At 42.0% G+C, this 17512-nt stretch overlaps 1 protein-coding gene across 1 annotated transcript; it reads left to right on the top strand.

The window, feature by feature from the left end:
• The first annotated feature begins 4001 nt into the window (after nucleotides 1-4001).
• CD180 (CD180 molecule) lies at nucleotides 4002-16717 on the top strand. Its single transcript, XM_063084895.1, has 3 exons — nucleotides 4002-4091; nucleotides 13212-13378; nucleotides 14989-16717. Exons 1-3 carry the CDS (start codon nucleotides 4002-4004, stop codon nucleotides 16715-16717), a joined length of 1986 nt encoding a protein of 661 aa, XP_062940965.1.
• Nucleotides 16718-17512: the final 795 nt, after the last annotated feature.

The raw sequence follows: 17512 nt of genomic DNA, 5'->3' as shown, positions 1-17512 counted from the left end.
GACAAGGAGGCAGGATCAGAGGAACAGAGGGCTGTCTTCTGATGTATCCATGAGACAGCACACCAAGTAACCCACAGAGAGAAGTGGAAATAACTTTGAAGAGAGCTTTACTTCAGGGCTTCATGGCTCTGAATCTTGTGTCATAATAATTTGGTAAAAAAAAAAAAAATAAGTGTTGTGAAATATAATGATAAAAAATAAAATTGACCATAAAATATACTAAAATTTTCAAGTAGAATTTTAGATACAAATAGATTTAACCATCTGGACATGAGGGGGAAAGCAGGCTTGAACCAAAAGCAGAACCAAAACTAAATGTACAAAGGGGGAAAAAATAAATATAGGTCAGTTTAACACTAACTGGTGCCCAAAAGATATCATGGAAATTACACATCTAGTTCTTGCTAAATTTGGATTACAAAAGCATATTTTGGTTTGCACATCCTTGAAATAAAGTAAATTAGCCTTTGGGTTATCACCAGAAACGGACTTGAAGAGCCCAACATGGTATCCTAGGTCCCCAAATGGAAACACAGGGAAGTAAATGTATCGGCCTCACCAGACATGAAATTGGGCAGTTCTATGGGGAATCACAAGGGGAGACAGCTGACCACAAGGGATGAACTGCATGAAGATATGGTGGAATAAAAGACAGAACAACAAAAAGAATGATTTTGGATTTTTATATAAATCTATGTTAATATCTAATATAAGGATACTTGAACTTTATGAAAACTTCTGGGGCTCACAGATCTGCTGTTTCCCATTAATGTGGTTGCTGATCAGTAGAAATAAATGAGTTTCTGGTGCCTTCTCTCATCTCCTTCTCTAGCTCTCCATATCTCTGCAAGCACCGGTTCTTAGCATGGGTGATGGCAACTCCATTTGTCCATGGCACTACGAGTGAATCGGAATTGCAGCAATCATGGCACCCATTGCTCCAGCCAAATGTCTCTATTTTCTGTTTGCCAAAAAGGGATAAGTCTACCTGAAGGAAGAAAGAGAGAGCAGATTGTCAACAAAAAGCAAGTGTAACTCCATTTTATGGGCTCAAGCCAACAATCTCTGTTACATAAGTAAATTGGAAATCATAGTTTTGAAATAGAGTGACAGAATTTTAAATGAAGAAGTACCTTATAGATAAGCTAGGCCAACTTCATCATTTTACAGATGGAGGAACTGAGACACAGAGACACTGTCCTGATGATGCACACCCAGTTAATGGTGAAGCGAGGATTAGAATTCAAGTCAGTGCTTTTCTTGGGAGATTTGGAAACTATTCAGATAGACTGTTAGGGATTATAATGCATGAACTTGTGACATGGTGGGAGGAACTAGAGTTTTTTAACCTAGAAAAGGGGAAATTCAGAGACATAATAACTATTTTCAAATACCTGAAGAACTGGCAGGTAGAAAAGGGCTTGAACTTACAGTTAGCCAGAGGAGACAAGGAACACTGTGGGGAAGTTATAGGAAAGACTTTTAAAGTTCCATATAAGATAAAACATTTTAAATGGTCAAAATTGGCCAAAACAATTTGTTGGGGGATAGTAAGTTTTCTGTCCCTTGAGGAATTTCAGAACAGACCAGAAAATAATGCAGTGAGTATATTTTTACCTACAGAGAGGGGTGGGGGAAGGGGTGTGGAGGAGTGAATCCAGGCATAGAAATCATTTGGCTCGGGTGACCTTTAAAGTGTATGTGATTCTTTACAACCTGGGACCAAATAAGGGTTTCATTCTTGCCTCTGAACTCTAAAACCTATCAATCATCCCATCTGTTTGCAATAGTTTAAATTTTAATCTATTTTATATTTCAGGGTATTATGCCCTGAATATTTGATTTGAATGCTGTGACAGAAGGTCACTCATATTCATTTATTTTCTTTTACTCTTATGCACTTGCAGTGAGTCTTTTGAATCCATTATGCAAACACATGCAAATCATATGCAAATGATGTGGCCTCAGAAAATGACAAAATCTCATGGCCTTAACTGAGCCATCAAACCTTTCTTTAAGAAGGAAAGTGATATGCCTTTTCAATGTCTCTGGGACAGGAGACAATTTCCTGAGAGTGATATTTACACAACATTGGAATTGGTTACTCAGAGGAGTCTTTGCACAACATTCTTCATATGGCTTTAAGGTTAAGAAAGCATTTTCACATATATGATCTCATCTGATCCTCAAAGTACCCCATGATGTAGACAGAAAAGGAATTATAATTCCTGTTTTTCAGATTGGGAAATAGACTTAGAGAAGTGAAGTGATTTGCCCGATGTCACTCAGCTGGTAAGACATGGATCTGAGGCTTAGAAGCAGACCCTCCCAGTGCTCAACTCTTCCCACTATACTTTGATGGAGTCCTTCTTTGAACAAGGTGGTCTGTCACTGGTCTGTGTTTGCTTAGACTGAATTTTGCCACTAGCATCATCGGAGGTGCTTTTGTTGATGAGGATGGCATTTTAAGAGGGCCAAGAAAAGCCTAAATATTCATAGCAGCCTTAGCACAGTACCAAGTGCATAGTTTCTCCAACCCCCTCTGCTTTTTAGCATCTGCTCTGAAGTCTCCAGATGAGGAATATTCTTCACCCCATCTACTCCTCAGCTCCTTCAGGAGGCAGAACCCTTTCTTAACCCATGGAGAGTAGTAGCACAGTCTCTGCAGGGAGATTGTCTGGATCTGAAGCGCTAATCTACCAGTCTAGTCATATGGCCTTGGAAAGGTCATTTGATTTCTCTAAGCATCAGTTTTTATATCTATAAAATAAGGGAAAATAACAGCACTTCTTTTAAAGAATATGAGGAAATATTCTAGGATAGGGAATTGTACCAAAAACAAAAATAAAACCTGGCCTGGTGTCTGACACATAGGAAGTGCGCTATAAATGGTAGCTACTATAATCATTTTGTTCATGGTAGTAACACAACATGGTAGTAGCAATATCTCAAGTCATTTTGAACTGTGATACTAGGAATTGGGCTCTTGGGAATGGAAAGGGAGAACAGTAACACCAAGTATCTCCTATGTGCCAGAGGGGTAGAGAACGAAAATGTCTGGGTAGCTAAATTCAGCCCATTGAGGAATGCTTGAACTTGGACTTTCTAATCACTCGCACATCTTGCAACATAATGAGGGTAATTGCAATCCTGCTTCAAAGCTATTTCTAAGAAGAAATAGAGCCAAGGCTGGCGTCTCTAACTCTGCTCTCCCTTAGCCAAATTGCTTTGTTTATAGCAGTGCCCCTACTTCCCCGGGCCAGGTTGCAAGGAAACAGAGGGGATTCCATCCCAGCTGCTTCAACAGGCCTGAATTGCCAGGTCAGGAGCTGGAGTAATCCTCCTCCTGTACAAAGACAGTAGGTGGGGAGGGACAAGGCGGCCAAGGAAGCAGCTGAGGCCCAGGCCGAAAGCGTAGACATACTCTTGAACCTGGTCCCTCCCGCTCCAGCTCCCAGCTCAGCAGGTGCTTCCCAAGGGGTAAGTTCTTCCATCTGTCCCTAAGAGTGCTCTGCCCTTCCAGCATGACCCAGCACTTCTCCTAGTCACTCACCGAGGACAACTAACAAAGTGGCCTCCTTTGTGGGTACAACTTCCTGTTTCCATAGACGCTCTCATGGAAAGAGACCAGAAGCTGTTGGAGTTGGCCAAACCCTTGAAGCTGCCTTAAAATCAAGCAGAACCATCACACTGAGAGTCCATGTGACCAGCCTGGGAGGGCTGCACAACTGATTCGTGTTCGCCAGGAAATGCACTGGGCCATTCCGGGGCTGGGGCCTCAGTTATTTTTGGCAGTGATGGGTGGTATGCAAAAGGGACTTCCCCTTTTTCGCAGCACAGAGCCACTGCATGCTGAGCAGGCAACAGTATTTCTTGTTCCAAGATCACCCTTCTGAGCACCTCTCTGGCTGCCAAATTGCAGGGGCCATTATAGCTCAATTTGCTTTCTCAGCTCCAAACATTGGATAAGCCCACCAAGCTGGGACTGCATTTGTCCTGGGATGGCTCCCGATGTCAGCTGCTTCCTTTTGGCAGTGCTGATTTCTGCCAGCTGTAAAGTCATCACCTCTTCGGATCAGATGTGCATCGAGGTGAGTCCAAACTGTTTGTCTTTATCCAGATTAAACTGTCTGGAAATTCTGAGATTCAGCATGCAGTCCCATCTGAGCCTTGGCATCCCAATATCCACTGTTTTGCAAAGGGCATTGGGGGATGTAGTTTTTCTTTATCATGAGAAAAAAAAGTCAAAGAGCTCAGCCAGGGGCTGGCTTGGTAGCGTCTTACCAGGAAGAAGTGAGAGTTTTCCACTTCTTCAAACAATTCCCCCAAAATAATCCCAATTGGGACATAAGGTATCAATGGGGTCTCGGTGCAAAGAGCAGACCCACAAACTCACCTCCTGGCCTGGGGAGCTGTTTGTCCAATATCCCAGCACGTGGCCACTATCCCAGATAGTCCCGTGGTTTCCTGGCTCTCAGGGTGAAGTAAAGACAGGCCTGTGCCAGGTTTTAGAACCTTTACAAGATCGCTCTGAGTGAGTCTGGCTTTCTCCTCAACTTGGACAGCCCTCCATCTGTTTTACTCACCCACAGGAGTAAAATCTGAAACAGAGCCAAATTGCACCTTCTGTTTTGGACCATAACGATATTTATCAACCTGTGGGAAGTACTCAGAGGGGGTGGTGAAAGAGAAGGGCCTCAGTGTCTTGCCATCTTCTAAAATGCTCAACCCTCCTCGCACTGTCTCTGACCCCCATCACGTGGCCCATCAGACAAGGGCTGCAGACGGGAAGGACTATTGGCTGCTTTCCCAGGTGGGACGAAAAGGAAGGTAGGAGCCAGGAGTAGCCAGATGTGGAATGACCCCTAAGCAGCACCTGGGAGGAAGTGAGGAGAATGACCTGGGAGTGCAGGACAAAGACCTGCCAGACTGAGCACCAAGCCATGCCAGGACTGCAGAGAGGCCTGGGACAGAAACAAACAGAACCTTGTGAGTCCGGCATTAGGATGGAATCAGGATGTGCTCAGACCAAGAGAAGGTGTAATGCCCAGGGAAATTAAGGCTGGGAAGGTCTACCACAGACCGAGTGGCTTAAACCACAGTTCTGGAGGCTAGAAGTCCAAGATCAAGATGTTGGTGGGGTTGGTTTCTTCTGAAGCCTCTCACCTTGGCTTGTAGATGGCTGTCTTCTCATGGCGTCTTCACATGGGTCATCCTGCTGTTCATGGCTGTGTCCTAATTTTGTCTTCTTGTAAGAACATCAGTCATATTGGATTAGGGCCCGCCTATATGACCTCATTTTACTTTAATTCCCTCTTTAAAGGCCCTGTCTCCAAATACAGTCACATTCTAAGGTACTAGGGGCTAAGACTTCAACTATGAGTTTTGGGGGAACACAATTCAGCCCTTAACAGAAGGGGAAGAGTAAGGGTTTTTATCAGCCCCAGAAGGTTGTGTCATCTTTCAGGTTGGAAGGTCAATTTCATACAGACATGTGGGAGGTAATGATGAGGAGGTAGGAGTGGGGACACCCCCCTCAGTGATCAGGGAGGTATGTCATCCACCTCCTGGCAACATCCTCAGACGGGATAATACCACCCTTAAATTCCAGCTCACTGGGAAGCAGCCTATTTTCAATAACTAATCTTACACCTACTAGTTCAACTCTCAAATCCCCGTGTCAGTGCGAAGCCTGTACAGCCCTTCTGAAAGCCACAAGGAGTCCCCAGGAAGGGCAGCACTTCTGGCAGATTTTGCAAAGCCCATGGAAATACTAGATCAGTTTGCCTATTGAAGATGTAAGGCCTCAGAATTACCAGTTGGTTTTTGCAAATGGTCCTGCTTTGGCAGAGGGAAAGAAAAAGAGGCACAGAGAGGACCCTAATCCTTTGGGTGCCTGTTCTGGGGCCTTCAGAGCTAAGCAGGTCTCAGGAGTGGAGCGCAGGGTCCCAGAATCTCCAGGCCTGGCCTGTGCTACAGCCAGGGCCTTCTTTTTGGGATAAGGCAGGTAAGACTGAAGTCTTCCAATACGACCACCTCCTTGCAGCCCTTCCTTTGAAAAAACTCCTATTTTAAACGGCCTCATGACCTATTCAATTAACATTGGAACTATATTTTCTTTTACCTCCTCAATCATGTTGAAGTTCGCAACAGTGGGCTTCTAAGGCTGCTTATTGAGCCCTTACTACTGTGTGGATACTAGGGAGGGAGTTGGGAGATACAAAGATGAATGGGAGCTTGATCCTGAGGGCAAGCAACTTCTGGGCTGCTGGCAAGTGGGTTAAAAAGAGGAGTGGTTAGGAGAAGAAATTTGTGCCTTTGATTTAAGGATTTTGGCCTTTTTTCAAGTGCAAATCACCCCAGCTTTGCCCTCCCCTCTCCCCTGCTTTTCTATCCCATTTCCTTCTCCCCCTCCAGTCCAAGCACAATTAACCACATTGCTGTACATTCATGTGGTCACTAGCTTATCAAGCTCTATCCTGAAAACAACATTTGCATTTTGTTTTGAGTTTAGTAGACTTTTTGATGAAGCAAAACATACATACAGAAAAGTCCACATGTCCTAAGTGTGCAGTTAAATGTGTTTTCACCAAGTGAGGCCACCCATCTAACCAGCACACATATCAAGGTTACAGGACATTCTCAGCACCTCAGAAGCCCCCTCACACCTCCTCCCTGTCACTAATCCCCGGAAGCACCCAAACCTCCAGCTGCCATCACCATAGATTGGTTTGGCCTGCATTTGAACTTTACATACATGGTGCTATACACCACATACTCTTTTGTATCCGGCTTCTTTCGCTCAACGTTCAGTTTGTGATATTTATTGATGATGTGTGCAGCAATCATTTGTGTGTTCTCCCTGCTGAATGGTACTCTGCTGTATTAGTGAGCCACCATTTATCCATTCTACTGTTAATGGACATTGCATTGTTTCCAGTTTTTTGGCTGCTATGAATGATGCTGCTTTGGACATTCTTGTCTATGTTTTCAGCAAACAAATGTACAAATCTTTATTAGTTGTATGTCTCAGAGTGAATGCATCTGATCATAGGGTATACATATGTTTAACTTTGGTAAACACTGCCAACCAGTTTTCCAAAATGTTGGTACCAATTTGTACTTATCAGCAACATATATGAGTTCTGATTACTCCACAGCCTCACTACCATTTGGTATTAGTTGTTTTTAAAATGTTAGCCATTCTTCTTAGTGGGCAGTGGTATTTCACTGGGGTTTAATTTTTATTTTCCTGATGAACACTTGAGTGCATTTTCACACTTTTGTTGGCCATTTTTAAAATCTTTTTTTATGTATGTGAAGTGCCTGTTTAAGTCTTTTCACCATTTTTTCTTTTTTTTTAAATTGATTTGTAGGGGTTCTTTATGTACTGTGGATACAAGTCCTTTATCAGATTGCAGACACCTTCTCACACTCTGTGGCTTGCCCTTCCACTCTCCTACTGGTATCTTCTGCTGAACAGAAGTTCTTAATTTTAACACAGCTCAATTTATCATTTTTCCCTTTACTTTCAGTGCATTTCTGTCCTATTTAAGAAATGCTTGTCTACCGAGGGCCATGAAATTCTTCCGTGTTTTCTTCCAGAACTTTTATTGTTTCATATTTATTTCTATTTCTAGATTTCACATCTAGACCTATAATCCATCAGGAATTTTTTTTTTTCATACGATATCAGGTAGAAGTCAAGATTAATTTTTTAACTAAACTTTTTGTTTTAAAAAATTTCAAACATACATATGAGTTCAAAGAATATTACAATGAACACCCATAAACACTCCACACAGATTCTTCTATTGCTAAATGCTACTTGGCCTCTGTCTATCTCTGTGGGGTGTGTGTGTGATAAGCAACAAAATTAGATCCAAGACCAAGTTTTGAAAGCTGACAAATACTCAAAGAGTAGCTGGAATTCCCTGTTCTGTGATTTGGATTGTGGTAACGTTTTAGATGCTCTCGCAAACAGTTACTTGGGAGTGTGGACATGCCGCCCACTCCAAGCAAGCTCATCCTGGCCATTCTGCTCCCTCAAAGCCATGGTAGGAGAGAGTCCTCCAGTCTCTAGGTATGTGGTGGGGCAGTGCTTAGCAGAGCTTCTTTTTTGAGGGGAACTCCAAGTTCTGGACAAAAGAGTTTTCCTTTAGATAATGATGTGAGGTTGTGAAGATCCAGTTAAATGCTAACTCCTTTTGTTTAGTGCTGACACACATTATCTTTAATCCTCACCATAGGCCTGCAAGGTGAGGTTATTATCCTCAATCTACATTTGGGAAAAAGGGAGGTTCAGAGAACACAGCTTGGTGGTTGAGAGCTGGAATTTGAACCGAAGCAGTGTGACTCTTAACGATAAACAGAAAATGAAGGGCAGGGAACTGGAATGCTCTTTACCTGGAGAGGACAGGTTGACAACAAAGCTTTAGGGATATGCCTTCTTGGGAGTGTTTGGTTTGTTTTGTTTTGTTTTCAGAGAGTAATTGTTGCTCTGGGATTGGCTCAGTCAAATTGTTATCTCCTGGATAGAGGTGTGATTAATGAGGGGGCGTTGGGGTGTCAGTGTCCCAGACTCCTCTTACATGGGGGGCTAGCTGCTGCATGTGGCAAGTGCAGATGAGACATCTGAAAAGGTGAGAAGAAGCACTTGAGCAATATTCAAAGGGTTCCAAATTAGAAAATGTTTCAACACTTGGGAGAAGAGAAAATGCAGTAGGATGAGAGGGAGTTAGAGATATAGCAGAAAGAAGCAAAATAAGATCCCGATTGAAAAAATACAAATGAATTCCTTGAGGGAAAAGGAATTGGCAATACAGATAGAGCCCTTGAGAGCCCTGCTCAGCGTCAAAGGCACAGCTCGGAGGCAGAGCTGGAGACAAGGTGGTTGGCACAGGTCCCAGTGCACAGTAGGTCCTAAACAAATGTCCCCTGACTTGGAGTGGGGGTGGGCATGAGCAGTTGTCATGAAGATCAGGTGGACTTGCAGCAGCTCTGCTGGCTGTATGAGTTCCCATCAGGAAGGGTACTGTTTGCAGTGGAGCCAGCTAAAACAGAGGATTGAGAAAGTGACTTTGGAAATTGACCACAGTCTAAGCTCTAGAAAGAGAAGGCTGAGTTTGTAGGAAGTGGTCCTGTAGAGCTTAGAGAAATTGCAGCGGCACTGGGTGTCTGCCCGGAAAAGCAACAGAGGCACGTGATCCTGGCAGCTGCCATGCTGTCTGCAGGGACCCAGAGCTGCTTTTCTGCATCCTGTCCTTTCATCCTCTGCTGCATTTTTGTCCTGCTGTTCTGGAACTCTATACTACACTATCAGAACTCACTCTCAAAAAGTTTTGATATGAATCTTGACAGGGAGAAAGATACAACCTTACTGATGTAGTATTTCTACCAGAAATGTATAACCGGAATCAAATCATGATGAAACATACAAAGCCATAAGGAAAGAACTACAAAATATGAGCCTGTATTCTTCAAAAAGTATCAATGTCATGAAAGACAATGAAAGGCTGAGAAATTGTCTCAGATAAAAGGAGTCTAAGGAGATGTGACAGCTAAATGCAATGTGTGATCCTGGAGTGGAAAAACAAAAATTGCCATAAAGGACAGTACTAGGACAATTGGTAGAATTTGCATGTAGACTGTGTGTTGGATAATAACACTGTATTAATGTTAAATATTCTGAATTTGATAATGGCACTGTGATTGTATAAGAGAATATCCTTGTTCTTAGGAGATATAAACTGAGGCATTTGGGGGTGAAGGGTCATGATTTAGGGGTAAACAGTCTGCAATTCGCTCTCAATCAAAAGGAATGAAAACAATAGTGTGAGAGTGTGTGTGTGTGTGTGAGTGTGTGTGTGAGTGTGTGTGTGTGAGAGTATGTGTGTGAGAGTGTGTGTGTGTGTGTGAGTGTGTGTGTATGTGAGTGTGTGTGTGTGTTCTTTCTGCCTTAAAAAATGCAATCTAGCACTTCCTACATAATTCCAGAGCATGTGGTGTTTTGGCGTGCCCATTGTCATGGCAATTTTGATTGTACAATTGTGATTGTAAAAGCTATGAGGGGCCCCATGTGTGTTGAGTCCGAGGCACTCTCTGAAATGCGTTTGGCTTTTAAATTCTTCCAGCTGCATTTCTTGTCATTTGCCTTGTTCTCCTAGGAATCAAGGGCAGAGGGTTCACTGCCATTTCCACCTAACTAGAGATTATTGAATGTCATGGCACAGGCTCGAGGTGGGCTTCTTGGGACTGCTTGGTAGCATCACCCACTGGTTCCCGGCTTCTCCTTGGGTTGAAACTGAGCTGTCTCGTTTACCCGCCTTTCCACTGTCCAGACGCTCCCTCAGGCCACTGGCTCTGTAGAGCTCCTCCTGGATTCTCAACTTTCTGAATCACATTAGTGCAGGGAAGTGCTTAGTAAAGCACACAAGAGGCTGAGACTTGGAATAATTTAGGTGTCACAGGCACTTATATATTCAGGAGAAGGAGGGAATTGCCATCATTGAGCCTTTTGCCGGAAGGCCAGAATAGAGCAAGAAGAATTGAGCAAAGTCCCTTTTCTCCAAGTGAATATGCCATCAATAATGCCAACAGAGACCAGAAAAAAAATGTCTCCTCTGAGCTAATCAGCACCTTCGTGACTATCAGGGCAGCAGTGGCACACGCACATTCTCTGCAAGTCGTCCATATTCATGGGCACCAAGGACGGTCTGGCAACGTGTGTTTTTTTCTCACCAGTCAGCTAAATCTAAGTTTTAAATGCAAAGTGTGCATTTCAAGGACATTATGTGGATTTGTGGCAGTGCCCGGAGGACTTGAGGTCTATAAAATGAAGAATGAATTACGAGGAAATATAAATATGGCATTTTCATCAGTGACAGTTATAATATTGTCACAATATTGAAGAAGCCTGGTGACTTACTGTAGATAAGCATGCTCACTATAGCCACAGAAAAGTGCACTGCTAAGCAGAAAATGGAGTGAAGCCCAAAGTAACTGAAATGGGAACATGGGGAAAGCCTCACGCCTCAGAATGTGTGAGTTCTGGCTCCAGCGAGGCAGGTCTGTTTGCAGCTCAGCATGAGGAAAGCTGCTGATCTGGAGTTTGATGGGGCAGGTCTTTCCAGGCCAGGGTAGTCTCAGTGGGGACTCTAGTGAGCCCATGTGTGTCAGGGAAAGGTAGAGGCTGGAAGGTTGAATGAGCTCGTCTGCAGCCTGAGATGATCTGAGACTAACCCATGGTCCCGGGACATCTGTCCTCTCTTATGTCCAAATGCACTTTCCCTGGAGATCATTTCTTTCTTTGTGAGGAGCCTTCCCAGGCAAAATATGAGCTTTTTGAAGTACCCTCTTATATTCCATCAGACCTTCCTATCCTGCCCCACTACCCTTCAGCCTAAAGCATCATCCAGATAAATTATGACCCCACCATTCTATAGGCTTCTAATCAACCACTTCCCACTTTTACCTAATTAGCCCAAGATTTATAATTTGGGTTAGGGCATTGAACAAGCAGTGATGGGCAGACTTCTGAATCCTTGACCTTCCTGGGACACAGGCTGAGGATGTCCTCTATACTTATGTGCAGGGCTGTACCCAAATACCTAGGGCTGGTATCAGCAGCTTGCAGATCCAGAGATCCAGAATTGATGTATACTTCAAGATTGCACGGCCTAAGGACAGTGCCACCCTGCTATTTTTTTAAAAAAACATTGTATTAAGAAAATTTCTAAACCAATACAAAAGTAGTTAGTAACAAAGAACCTCCATGTATGTATCACTCAACACTAAACCACCCCCAGCATCTTGCCTACTAACTTCAGCTGTTTATTCTCCTCTCCTTTTTTGCCAGAGTATGAGGGGACTTCAAAGAGTTCATGGAAAGATTCATATTATCTCTCAATTCCATTTTTCCATGAACTTTTTGAAGTACCCTTGTATTTTAAAGCAAATCCCAAACATCATCATTTTACCCCTATTTTAATATACATCTCAAAAGAATAAGGATATTTTCTTTTCCATAACCACAGTGCCTCATCATTAACAAAATTCATAATTCCTTAATATCATTGAATATGGTCCTCTATCTCAGTTCTCTGACAGTCTATAAAATGTCTTTTCCTAACTGCTTTATGTGAATCAGAATCTAAGCAAAGACTACTTTATTATTTGTTGGTTATATAGCTTTAATATCTCTTTGTCTCTTTTAACAAGAAATGTCTCATCTCTCATTCTCTCTCTCTCTCTCTCATAATGATGAAACAAAGTCAGTTGTTCTACAGAATGTCCCACATTTTGCATTTGGCTGACTGATACCTTGTGGTGTTGTTGACCTTAAGTCCACCATATCACTTGTAGACGTGAAGTTAGGCCTAACGTCTTGATTGGATTCACGTTTATTATTATTATTATTTGGGGGGAGGCAAGAATACTTCACAGGTACCACAATAGTTCATATTGTACCATATCAGAAAATATGTAATGTCTGAATATCTTATTGTGGTAATGCCAATCTAAGGTTGATTTGTTTGTTTTCAAACTGAAATAAAACATTTTCATGCAACCAAAATCAAAACTATAAATCAAATAGACTATAAAATAAAAACTACTAAACATCCAGAAAAATCCTGCTTACATCCCTGCTCCTCTATCTGGTCTCTTCCCTCCCCTTAAAGACAACCAGTTTGGGGGTTTCCCCATGGTTCATTTTCACAAACATAAGAAAATACATATATAACCTTCTTACACAAAAGGTAGCATACTATATACTATATACTACATACCATACGCTATATATACTATACGAGTATATACTGTTCTATACTTTGCTTTTTTCACCTTACAATATATCCTGGATATCACTCCATATCAATATATGGAAATCTTTCTTTTTCAGCTGCAGAGGATTCCATTTTGTGAATGTACTGTATTTTGTTCAACTAGTCCTATTTGGTAGTCTAGCTATTGCCAATCTTTTGCTATTATAAAAAAAAACTGTAATAAATAATCTTATGCATACATCATTTTGTGTTTTTACAAGTGTAAAAATTACTAGAAAGATGACTAGAAGTAAAGATTACTGGAAGTGAGATTACTGATAAAGATAACTAGATGTGAGATTGCTGCTCAAAGGGCAAAACATATAATTCTGCCAGTCAATCAAATTACCTAAGTCCAATATTAATTTACGTTGTTTCTCCCATCAGAAAGAAGCAAACAAAACATATAACTGTGAGAATTTAGATCTCAGCGAAATCCCTGATGCTCTACCAAACACAACAGAAATTTTGGAATTCAGCTTTAATTTCTTGCCTACGATTCAAAATAGAACCTTTGGGAGACTCATAAATCTTACCTTTTTGGATTTAACCAGGTAGGTATCTGAGTTCCTTGTGTACTCTTGATGTTTTACTTAAGTAAAAACACAGCTTCAGTTCACATTGTTTCCAGGATCTTCTTTTGGGCCCAGGGACAATGTGCTTATCCTGCATGTTTGCCCTTTCCTATAAAATACTTGCATGCAGGTGAAATGTGATTTAAGTAAACACCAAACAATGGAGAGGAAAGTGGATTGTTCTCAAACTACTTGCATCAGCAGTGCTGTATAAGAAGTTCTAAGGAATATCGATAACAAAAATGAAAATAAATCTTGTACTATATCAGGTTAGTGAACACAAAACAGCTAGGAAAAATAAGTTCTGTTGGTGTACCATCGAGCTAGGCATCTATAATTAACAATAATTTACTGCATGTTATCAAATGGCTAGAAGAGAGAGGATCAAATATCCTCATCACAGAGAAGTGATTCAGTTTTATAATGATGAATATGCTAATTGCCCTGATTTGATCATCACACATTGTATCCATGTATTGAAATTCAATGCTGTACCCCCAAAATACATATTATCAATATGTTTCAATAAAAAAAAAATCTGTACAAATCAGATGCCATACTGCACTTTAGCATAGTTGACTATTATTGAGTGATGACACTTAAGAAAAATCTATAGGAGAAACAACACACATAATCTACTTTTTTTCCTACAAATTGGAAAAAGAGTTCTATTATTTTTTTTTAGTGGCAGGATTCCAAATGCTGACCCAGTGTTTGAGAACCAGTGGGCAAAAGTATTACGAGAAAACAAGGGAGGAAAATAAAAGGACCTGCAGCACATGTGCATGTGTGTGGAAGCGGGAGGGACACCCCTTGCAGCAGGTCTGTTTCTTCTGCCTTGGTCCTTCAGTGTAAGCTTCTGCAGAGTGGGAGAACATTCACATCCGTAGTACTGTTTCATCTTTATAACCACCACTGTGAGGTAGTCATGGTGAATACTACCATCCAACGTGTGGTTAGAGATGAAAACCATCTGTGTGTGTGTGTGTTAACGTATGTGTGTAATCCAGTAATTTTAGGTGCAATGCCAGGATGAGTTTCTCTGAACTTCTACGGTTCAGTAGTTCTATGGAGCATTTTCATATATATCATTTGACTCACAATGGTTCTAAAAAGTAGCCATATTTCTACACTTTATGGATAAAAAAGCCAAGGTTGAGAAAACTTGTAACTTTCCCAGGATGGCCCAGATTCATATGTTCATATATTACCTATCATATATTACCTATTATAAATTCTATATGATGTATTTTGTATTACTTAAAATAATAAATAATAGTTTGACTTTGCCCACAATCAAACCACTCATTGTTCCTTAGAATACAGACACAAACCTCTGAGTGTTCAATCTAAAGGGATGAGATATCTGGAAAAAATTCTAAATCGGAGTGTTCAGAACTGAGGCTACTCATTAATTCATTCAACAGGCCATCTGCGGGTACTGAAGAAAGTTTTTTTTATGTCTGATTTGAATAATAATGTATACTGTTTTTACTATGTACCAAAGATGGCTTTGTAAATGCATGTCACCGTGACAAGGTTTTTTCTTTTTTCTAATTAATTATGTTAAATACTATTATATTTTTGAGGTGCCAGATTAACTGGATACATGAGGACACTTTTGAAAGCCATCATCAATTGGGCATACTTGTGTTAACTGGAAATCCTCTGATATTCATGGCAGAAACATCACTCAATGGGCCCAAGTCTCTGAAGCATCTTTTCTTAATCCAAACAGGAATATCCAGTCTTGAGTTTATCCCAGTTCACAATCTGGTAAATTTAGAAAGTTTATATCTTGGAAGCAACCATATTTCCTCTATGAAGTTCCCAAAAGACTTCCCAACACGGAATCTGAAAGTCCTGGATTTCCAGAATAATGCTATACACTATCTCTCTAGAGAAGATATGAACCCTCTGAAGCAGGCCACTAACCTGAGCCTTAACTTCAATGGCAATGACATCAAAGGTATTGAGCCTGGGGCTTTCAGTTCAACAGTCTTCCAGAGTTTGAACTTTGGAGGGACTTTCAACTTGTCTGTTATATTCAATGGTCTGTGGAACTCTACTACTCAGTCTCTCTGGCTGGGGACTTTTGAGGACATTGATGACCAAGACCTTAGTTCGGCCATGCTAGAGGGACTTTGTGAAATGTCTGTTGAGAGCATCAACCTGCAGAAGCACCATTTCTCTGACTTCTCCTCCACCATGTTTCGGTGCTTCACCCGACTCCAGGCATTGGATCTGACAGCAACTCACTTGGAAGGGTTACCCTCTGGGATTGAGGGTATGAACTTGCTCAGGAAGTTAGTTCTCAATGTAAATAATTTTGACCAATTGTGTCATATCAATGCTGCCAATTTCCCCTCCCTTACACACCTCTATATTAAAGGCAACATGAAGAAACTTCAACTCGGCGCTGGCTGTTTGGAAAAACTAGAAAATCTTCAGAAACTTGATTTAAGTCATAATAACATACAGACACCTGACTGCTGCAATCTGCAACTCAAAAACCTGCATCATTTGCAAATCCTAAACCTGAGCTACAACGAGCTCCTTGGTCTCCAAAGTCAGGCATTCAAAGAATGTCCTCGGCTAGAGCTCCTGGATTTGGCGTTTACCAACTTACACGTTAACACTCCACAAAGTCCTTTCCAGAACCTCCAGCTCCTGCGGGTTCTGAATCTCTCTCACTGCCTCCTTGACACCAGCAACCAGCATCTTCTAGCAGGCCTGCCAGATCTCTGGCATCTGAATTTACAAGGGAATAGCTTTCAAGATGGGACTATCCCAAAGACCAACCTACTTCAGACAGTGAGCAGCTTGGAGATTCTGATTTTATCCTCCTGTGGTCTCCTCTCCATAGACCAGCAAGCATTCCACAGCTTAGGAAAAATGAGTCATGTGGACTTAAGCCACAACAGCCTGACAAGCAATAGCATCAGTGCTCTCAGCCACCTTAAGGGGCTCTACCTCAATCTGGCTGCCAACAGCATTCGCATCATCCTACCCCATCTCCTCCCCATCCTGTCCCAGCAGAGTACCATTAATTTAAGTCACAATCCCCTGGAGTGCACCTGTTCGAATATTCATTTCTTAACATGGTACAAAGAAAACCTGCAAAAACTTGAGGGCTTGGAGGAGACCGTGTGTGCAAACCCCCCGGCTCTAAGGGGAGTTAAACTGTCTGATGTCAAACTGTCCTGTGGGATTACAGCTTTGGGCATTTTCTTTCTTATAGTATTTTCATTCCTGATCACCATTCTGCTCATTTTTGCAATTAAATACCTTCTCAGGTGTAAATACCAACACATTTAGTGCTGAAGGTTTCCAGAGAAGGCAAACAAATACGTTTAGCAAAATTGCCCTAAGTGAAGTAAGCGGTCATCTCTTGGTGACCAGACTTTTCAGACTGGTTCCTGGAGCTGGGCAGGAATTAACTGTGATTTTCTAAACTTCTTATCTTTGTGAGTCCCAGAGCTAATGAGCCTCACTGGCAGGTAAACCAACTCAGGCCAGAGGTTCTGATGTGCCGTGAGAGCCATAGCAACAGGGTCGCAGTCGAGGGTGGAGCCGGGGCAGGGACAGGCAGGAGGAACCAGCTGGGAGGCCACCTCCTTCCACTCACTGCTGTCCCTCGCAGCACCTCCCACCCAGTCCCTGAAAGGAGATCGTCAGCCCCACAACTTGGCAGTGCTGAGGCCGGCCCCACCCACCACACGCTCTCCCACAGCTTGGGCATTGTGCTTGAGTATGGGTTCCCAGTCATGTAGCCATTTGGGAAACAGTCCAGGACCGAGTCTCAAGGCTTATTATAAATGAAAAAAAAGAAAAACACAATGAATTTAAAAGAAAAGACTGAGAAATGAATCTTGCTATCAAATAGATTCCATTAACCTCCTTAATTCTTAGGTCTCTGTAATGCCCCTAGGTTTGCAAAGAGCTACAAAAAAAAAAAAAAAAGACCATCTCCCCTTTTACCCACAAGGTTTAGAATTTTTGCCATGTTTGCCTTGCTTGATTCAGAACCAGGGAGGCTCCCCCAGGCTACTGGTGTTTTTGCTCTCACGTTACAGATCCTACCTCGCAGGTGGGCTGTGTTCCAAATTGCCC

This window comes from Cynocephalus volans, chromosome 2 (assembly GCF_027409185.1).
Source record: "Cynocephalus volans isolate mCynVol1 chromosome 2, mCynVol1.pri, whole genome shotgun sequence".
In the NCBI taxonomy this organism is placed as follows: Eukaryota; Metazoa; Chordata; class Mammalia; order Dermoptera; family Cynocephalidae; genus Cynocephalus; species Cynocephalus volans.
This window is presented reverse-complemented; position numbering and strand designations above follow the sequence as displayed.

Coding starts and splice junctions, on each gene's coding strand:
- CD180 (XM_063084895.1), top strand. CDS start 4,002: ATGGCTCCCGATGTCAGCTGCTTCCTTTTGGCAGTGCTGATTTCTGCC. Junction 4,092..13,211: donor CGGATCAGATGTGCATCGAG/GTGAGTCCAAAC, acceptor TTCTCCCATCAG/AAAGAAGCAAACAAAACATA. Junction 13,379..14,988: donor ACCTTTTTGGATTTAACCAG/GTAGGTATCTGA, acceptor TATATTTTTGAG/GTGCCAGATTAACTGGATAC.